The sequence below is a fragment of the Lycium barbarum genome, chromosome 11, assembly GCF_019175385.1.
Source record: "Lycium barbarum isolate Lr01 chromosome 11, ASM1917538v2, whole genome shotgun sequence".
In the NCBI taxonomy this organism is placed as follows: Eukaryota; Viridiplantae; Streptophyta; class Magnoliopsida; order Solanales; family Solanaceae; genus Lycium; species Lycium barbarum.
Genome location: NC_083347.1, coordinates 5455131 through 5463133, shown reverse-complemented (window position 1 = coordinate 5463133; position 8003 = coordinate 5455131). Strand labels below are relative to the sequence as shown.

General features: G+C 30.8%; 1 protein-coding gene across 1 annotated transcript; it reads left to right on the top strand.

Moving 5' to 3' along the window:
- The first annotated feature begins 3601 nt into the window (after window positions 1-3601).
- On the top strand, window positions 3602-5809 carry LOC132618365 (uncharacterized). The gene is made up of 2 exons (XM_060333424.1): window positions 3602-4182; window positions 5072-5809. The coding sequence occupies exons 1-2, from the start codon at window positions 3727-3729 to the stop codon at window positions 5429-5431; spliced, it is 816 nt and encodes a 271-aa protein (XP_060189407.1). The 5' UTR covers window positions 3602-3726; the 3' UTR covers window positions 5432-5809.
- Window positions 5810-8003: the final 2194 nt, after the last annotated feature.

Here is an 8003-nt window from a genome sequence, read left to right as displayed (position 1 = left end):
TAACTTATTTGGGTGTTTGACAAAAATAGAAAATAACTTAAATTAAGTTAAAAAGTGTTTAAAATAAGCCAAAATCAAGAAGTTGCTCAACCCCAATTTTATTTTTTTGGCTTAAAAGTCATTTTGGTTTGATCAACAACTTTACCCTTTTATCCCTTATATTTCTATTAACGGAAAAGGGCCAAATATACCCCTGTACTCTCAGAAAAGGGTCATATATACCCTTCGTTATACTTTGAGTTCAAATATACCCCTACCGTTATATTATTGGTTCAAATATACCCCTCCTCCGTTAAGTTTGTCCAAGGTGGACATTCAATCCTACGTGGCATTGACATTTGATGAAGTGGATACCACGTGGCTTGTCACCTCATCGCCCCTAACCCATTTTACCCCTCTCCTCTATTTATTCTTCCACCACTAAAATTCTTTTCCCCTCCATCACCATTACTGCCGACCGCCACCATGACCACCTCTATTTATTTATCTAACTTGAAAGATGAAACTTTTAAGCCTAGTAACATTTACTTGCTATTGTGAATAGCTTAGTTAAACATTGTGAACTGTTTTTGTAGAAGTTTTATCCGATTTAGGTTAAGCACCATGTTTATGAAATTTTATCAAGATACATGAATGGATAGAAGGGAAAACAGCAGCTGGCCGATGAAGGCCCGCCGATGGGGGAAAGTACGGACCAAAAGAAAAAGGAAACTAGAGGAAATGAAAAAACAGAAGTTCTGTGCATTCATGTTTTTTCCTACTCTGTTAACATTCAGTGAAGGATGGATGCAACCTTATTGATTGGATCCAGTTAAATCTAATAATGTTTTAATACAATTAAATTCTAAATTCAAATTCTTAAAAGTATGGATTCAATAGAATCTAATATTGAACTCGTTAATGTCTTGCAATTATGATTGAGGGGTACGGGTTAAAGCTTGTTCATTGTGGATATCTTAGGTATCACTAAATTTTCCTTTTTCTTAGTTGTATGAATTCGTTTTTTTTTTTAAAAAGATATAGAGATGGTTATAATGGCGGTAATGGTGGTGGAGAGGAAGAAAATTTTAGTGGTGGAAGAATAAATAAAAAGAAGGGGTAAAATGGGTTAGGGGCGATGAGGTGGCATGCCACGTGGCATCCACCTCATCAATGTCATTGTCACATCGGATTGGTTGTCCACTTTGGACAAACTTAACGGAGGAAGGGTATATTTGAACCAATAGTATAACGGTAGGGGTATATTTAGACCTAACGTATAACGAAGGGTATATATGACCCTTTTTTGATAGTACATGGGTATATTTGGCCCTTTTCCAATCTCTTAATTCCAATATTACCCATATTTCTAAAACCCTAAGCACTTTTATCCAAACACGTAACTGCTTATTTGTAAAATAACTTTTCGCACTTAAAAAGTACTTTAAGCACTTATGCTTAAAAGCCACTTTTTTCAGCTAATCCAAACAGGCTCTATATCTTCTATTAAGTTCAAACTGATCATGAGTTAAGTTTTAAGCTTTAAGATTTGTATCTTATCTTTGTTTCTTCGTTATCAACATGAAGCATAAAGTTTGATATTTTTTAAGGATTTTATTTTAAAAGCATCCAGGTGCACAAAACATCGTGTGTTAGTAGGATTGAGGATATTCTTTAAGGAGTCGTAGCAATGGGTCTGCTTTAATTAAATTTCAAAGGTTTGGAATCAATTTCCGTAATAGTCTCCTAAAACAAATCATACTTTAAAGTAAAAGGAAAAAGAAGGAAAGTGAATTCATTTTTTTTTTTTTTTGTTTCCATCCCCTTTTTACTTTTCTTCTAATTTAAGTTTGAGAGAAATGAGAAAATGTCAATTTATGAAATATAAGTGTCAATAATTCAAGTAAGAAACACTATAGTAAAAGAAAAGGATCTTAGAGGAAGAAGATAATATCTTTTCTCATTTTTTTATTTTTATTTTTTAAATTCAAGTTTAATTTGTATATACTGATTTTTATGGGTTGTTCATATCTCACTTGAAATTTTGTAGGTAAAATATGAAAATATTTTTTATTAGCATAGATAATTTTCTTTTACATTATTTATGACATTAATAATCAATTATATCTATTTTTTTCTACGGCGTGCGGGCAAGTACACTAGTTTCTAGAATAAAGGTACGGTCAGACCTCTTTATAACGGCACCCGCATATAACAACACTTCTCTATAATAGCCAACTTTTTTCGGAATCAATTTTTATGTTATATTTTACTTCTCTATAATAGCATTTCACCTATAACAACAACATTCAACTTTATAACTGTACACTAAAATTTACCCCCATATAACAGCTATCTTCTTTCTTGATAATATAATAATTAACTATCTTTAAAAAAGAAAAATAGAATACCTATGATTATCAATGATAAATGTAGAGATTTTGACAAAATATTTGATAATTTAATACACTATTACACCAAAAAAAATTATATGAATATATATTCATCATTAAATGATTTTTCTTCGTTATACAAAGTGTGATTAAGCTTAGAATTTGGCAATTAAAAATAAAAATTAGATTTTATGCATCTTTTTTGTTTATAACAGCGAAATATTATTTAAATATCAATGCCGTTATAGGTGTATAATAGTCATTCTCTATAACAACTGAAAAATTTCGAATTCAATGATGTTGTTATAGAGAGGTTTGACTGTACAATCATTTTTAACTACCAGATTCATCATCCACGAACAGAAAAAGAATGTAGTAACTGTTCTATGCGGCACTGTAATTTTTTTACATAGTCCCTCTGAATAATCATGAAAAAACCTCTACTATTTTCTGTCTTTTATTTTTTATTTTCTATTTTAATATGAGGAAACTAATGGTCAACATTATAAAATTGTACTCCTAATTGATAATTGAAGAGATTCCTTGTGAAGGCATCGCAGATTGTAAGTGGACAGATGGTGAGACGTCTGAAAAATCCAACTCAACTCTCAACCTAACCAAATTCCAAATAATAACGTGTCACCGACTCCTCCTTCGTGTCGGTAACGACATTCAACCTGCCTTTCCGGCAATGCCACTGCACCTCACATTTTACTTTTCTTTTATTGCCAAAACCATATAATATCGATTTGCTATTTCAAGTTAAATTATTTATATATTTTGTCCTCACCTACATAAAAAAGATATTGCTATAAAATGACGGTTTGTGGAAATTAATCAATTAAATAGTGGTACAAGATAATTAAGATCTCTCCATCTTTTATTAGTGATTTCAAAGTCGAGTTTTATATATATATATATATATATATATTTCTACTAAAGACCTTATGCAACCTGAATTCGGAGAGATCTAATACTGATGCTGGACAGGAAGTAAAAAATAGAAAAGGAAAAGAGCAGGGGAATCTTGTTGTAATAAAGGTGTGAATATGAATATATAGCACATTATTGTAACCAACTGCTCCGCCACCTTTTTCTCTCCACCATTTCCTCATATATTTTTACTATTCTACACTTTCCTTTTTCGTTTCTTTCCTATTCTCATATATATTCTTCTTCTCTTCTTCAACACCCTCCTAAAAACCCCATAAAACATCATCTAACCCCCCCCCCCCCCCCCCCCCCAAAAAAAAAAAAACCAACAAATAACATCTCTTCCAAGAATTACACTCCATCATAACCCTCTCCATTAAACCTTTAACGTATCATAAGGTCGAGACGACACGTTAAAAAAATGGGGTGCCGTCTCTTCACATGTTTCAGTAAAGGCTCTTCTTCGAAAAATAACAGCTCTAAAAATAACGACAGTGCAACGTCAGACTTAACGTTAGAGGAACAAAAACGCTGTGGGCCAGTAGTTGTAGAGTTATTCTCATCACAGGGTTGCGCCACGTCACCTGAAGCTGAGCTATTGTTTTCAAGAATTGGGAGAGGTGATTTTAATCTTGAAATGCCTGTGATATTGTTGGCGTATCATGTGGATTATTGGGATTATATGGGATGGAAAGATCCTTTTGGGTCGAGTTTATGGACTGTTAAACAAAAGGCTTATGTTGAAGCTTTAAATCTTGATACTATGTTTACACCTCAAGTTGTTGTTCAAGGACGTGCCCAATGTGTTGCCAATGAAAAAGACACTTTGTTCTCTTGTATTAATTCAGCTCCCAGATTTGCTGCTCCATCCTTCCAGGTTTGTTATTGTTGGTTGAAACACTGAAAAATATAGGAATTAGCTATGAAATTCGTCGCGGATCTGTCATAAATAGCTCGTATCTAACATGATTATTTGATAATTTATGGCTAATCAATCAAAAAAATAGGATTAATGACAGAAGTTGACTGTTGCTAATTTTTTTTTTTTTAGTGAAAAAAATTGCTTTAGATCATAATGAATTATTTTGAAGAGTTTATGGTTACAAGATCTTTATGTTCAATGATTAAATTGGATCATGAGTACATTCACAATGAATGATTGATAATTTATGGTTACCAGAAAACTTTGATGTACAAAATGTTGCAATTTGGTCTTCCCTAGATCTTGATCTTTGTTCATAAGCTTACTATCTTTCAATGCAAATCATGTTTTTATATTTGCCAATTTGTCTTTGGTTATTCCTTCTGATCAAAACAATCAAAAATGGATACAGAGAATTGCTATACTAGATTCCAATTAATTTGGGATTGATTTAATATTCATGATTTGATCATTTTGATCTGAAAAGTGTTCATGTTATCCCACTTGATATCATAATCAAGAAAATGTAATTAAAATTTGACCTCAACATAATATCTGAATCTTTAATTATTGAATCACTACTCTTCTGCATTTGTTGGATTAGTACAATTTTTTGGTGTGCCAACTCTAATGAAAATAGATGCTGAAATTTAAACTTTTCTTAAATTGAACTCAATGCACTTTTGAAATTATGAGTTCGAAGTTTAACATTTGTTGAAACTTTAGTAGTTTTTCTTATATACTACGTTCCGTGTTGAAAATACTGGGTTCGTTGAACTCATTGTATAAAAAGCTTCATCGGCCTATACATGTTGCTAATGCTGCAAAAATATAATCTTAACAGGCGACATTCGAGAGGCCAACAGCAGAGTCCTTGCAAGTATCTCTAGTAGGATCTCTGAGGAGTAAGGTGGAAAACAATGGCGCGAACATCATGATAGCTCTGTACGAATGTGGTTTGGTGACTGATATAACTACTGGAGAGAACAAAGGAAAAATGCTTGCAAATGACTATGTTGTTAGGAAACTAGAGAAGCTCTGTTCTGTAAAGGATGTTACTGCAAAGAAGACAATATCTGGAACTGTCAACTTCTCTCTTTGGGATGGCTTCAATAGCAGCAAATGTGGCGTAGCGCTCTTTGTGGAAACTGGCTCTCATCAAATTTGTGGATCACAGAACTTTAAGTTGCCGGAAAATCTCTGAATTCTTTGATGATATCACGGATTGAAAATTCTTGATGATTATATGGCTGGTTGTAGCTTGGATTGCCTGTAGTGTACGTGCGTTTCGGATAAAAATTCTGCGACAACATTTCAAATACCAATTTGTTCCTGGTTGTGTGAGACTGTCGATATTAGCTTCTTCATCCTTTTTTTTTTTTTTTGAAAAAAAAAGAATCCCTTTTTTTTTTTTCGATTTGACGTAGTTATTATTTCCTTGTACTACTATGTACTAATTGGATTATTAGAAAATGCGGCTAGAGATATTTTAGTGCAATTGGTTTTCTTAGCTTCTTTTTTCTCTTTGAGGTGCTTGTAAACGCTAATGAGATAAAGCTAATCTGATATACACTTATCCTTAGCATGTGTTCACACCAAATCATGTATTTCTACTATTTAGAAGAGTAATTTTACTCACTCTTCCGTCGGTGGGCCCTCTATAAATAAATAAAAAAAAATTGGGCCCCCCTACATAAATTAAAAAAAAAAAATTGGGCCCCCCCACACAAAAATAAAAAATAAAAAATTGTAAAAAAGATAAAATTTTTGGATCCCCATAAAAAGTGAAACCCACACATCCAAACTCACCGGAAAAAAAAGTAGATCCCATATTAATAAAATCAAGCAATATTAAAAAAAAAGTGAATCCCGTATTAAAAACATAAACAATGTTAAAAAAAAAATTATGGGCCTCATATTAAACACCATGCGTATTCGTAGCAAACACTAATATAATAAAGTTTTAAATACGGAGCACAAACTACAATGTTATATTAATCGTGTTTTGAACATAGTATCCCATATTGACAAAATCAAGCAATATATATAAAAAAAAAAAGTTAATCCCATATTAAAAAATAAACAATGTCAAAAAAATTGTGGGCCCCATATTAAACACCATGCGTATCCGTAGCAAACACTAATATAATAAAATTTTAAATACGGAGCACAAACTATAATGTTATATTAATCGTGTTTTGAACATAGTATCCCATATTGACGAAATCAAGCAATATATATATAAAAAAAAAAGTTAATCCCATATTAAAAAAATAAACAATGTCAAAAAAAAAAAGTTCAGACTTTGTATTCTTAGCAAACACGAATATAATAAAGTTTTAGATACGGAGCACAAATTACAATGTTATAATCGTGTTTTGAACATATATATATATATAGTGCAAACTAATAATGTTCAAAACGGTGGGCCCCATACTAAACAACACCAAGCAATATAAAAAATAAAAATAAAAAAAGAAGAAACTATATAAAGCATGGGTTTAGACCCATGCTTCATCGTCTGTTGTTCCTTAAAAAAAAAAAAAAGGGTGGGCCCCATACTAAATAACACCGAGCAATAAAAAAAAAAAAAAAAAAAGTGGCACTCACCACATCCAAACTCACGGGAAAAACAAAAGTGGACCCATATTAATAAAATCAAGCAATATTAAAAAAAAAAAAAAAACTATATGAAGCATGGGTTTAGACTCATGCTTCATCGTCCGTTGTCCCTTAAAAAAAAAGGGTAGGCCCCATACTAAATAACATCGAGCAATAAAAAAAAAGGAAGAAAAAAAAATGGAACTCACCGCATCTAAACTCACGGGAAAAAAAAGTGGACCCCATATTAATAGAATCAAGCAATATTAAAAAAAAGGTGAATCCCATATTAATAAAACAAACAATGTTAAAAAACAAATGCTTAGAAAATCAAACAATTAAATCAATAATGATGGACTCATTGTCACATGCGTATTAACTCATTAGTGGGAGCAAATGAAATTATTGTATAGCAATATACTTAAAATACTTATATATTAAAATAAGATATAATTTAATTACTTTTTCATTTTTTCCTTACTCTAATAAATGTGAAAAGAGATTAATGTCATAAAAGAAAAAAATAATATTAAATGGAGATCAAATAATTAATAAGCTAAATTAGTGAAATTCTAATTCTAATTGACGTTTCCTTAAAAACCATGTAAAAAACAACATGACAAGTAAAATGAGTTAAACAAAAAATATTTACTAAAAATTAAAAAATAGAAGTTCTTCATGGCCCCATATTAAACACCTACCAGTATTAAAAAAAAAATAAAAAAAAATGGAACCCACCACATCCAAACTGTTGGGAAAAAAATGTGGGCCCCATATATATTAAACAACAACTAATATTAAAAAAAAATCCCATATTAAAAAAAAATAATGTTAAAAAAAAGTGCTTAGAAAATCAAACAATTAAATCAATAATGATGGATTCATTGCCACATGCGTATCAACCCATTAGTAGAAGCACATGAAATTATTGTACAACAACATACTTAAAATACTTATATATTAAAATAAGATAGAATTTAATTACTTTTTCATTTTTTCCTTACTCTAATAAATGTGAAAAGAGATTAATGTCATAAAAGAAAAAATAATATTAAATAGAGATCAAATAATTAATAAGGTAAATTAGTGAAATTCTAATTCTAATTGACGTTTCCCTAAAAAACATGTAAAAAATAACATGACAAGTAAAATGAGTTAAACAAAAAATATTTACT

Excerpts from the sequence above, each read along its gene's own strand:
- LOC132618365 (XM_060333424.1), top strand. The coding sequence starts at position 3,727 with ATGGGGTGCCGTCTCTTCACATGTTTCAGTAAAGGCTCTTCTTCGAAA. Across the intron at positions 4,183-5,071 it reads TTGCTGCTCCATCCTTCCAG|GCGACATTCGAGAGGCCAAC; the intron begins GTTTGTTATTGT and ends TAATCTTAACAG.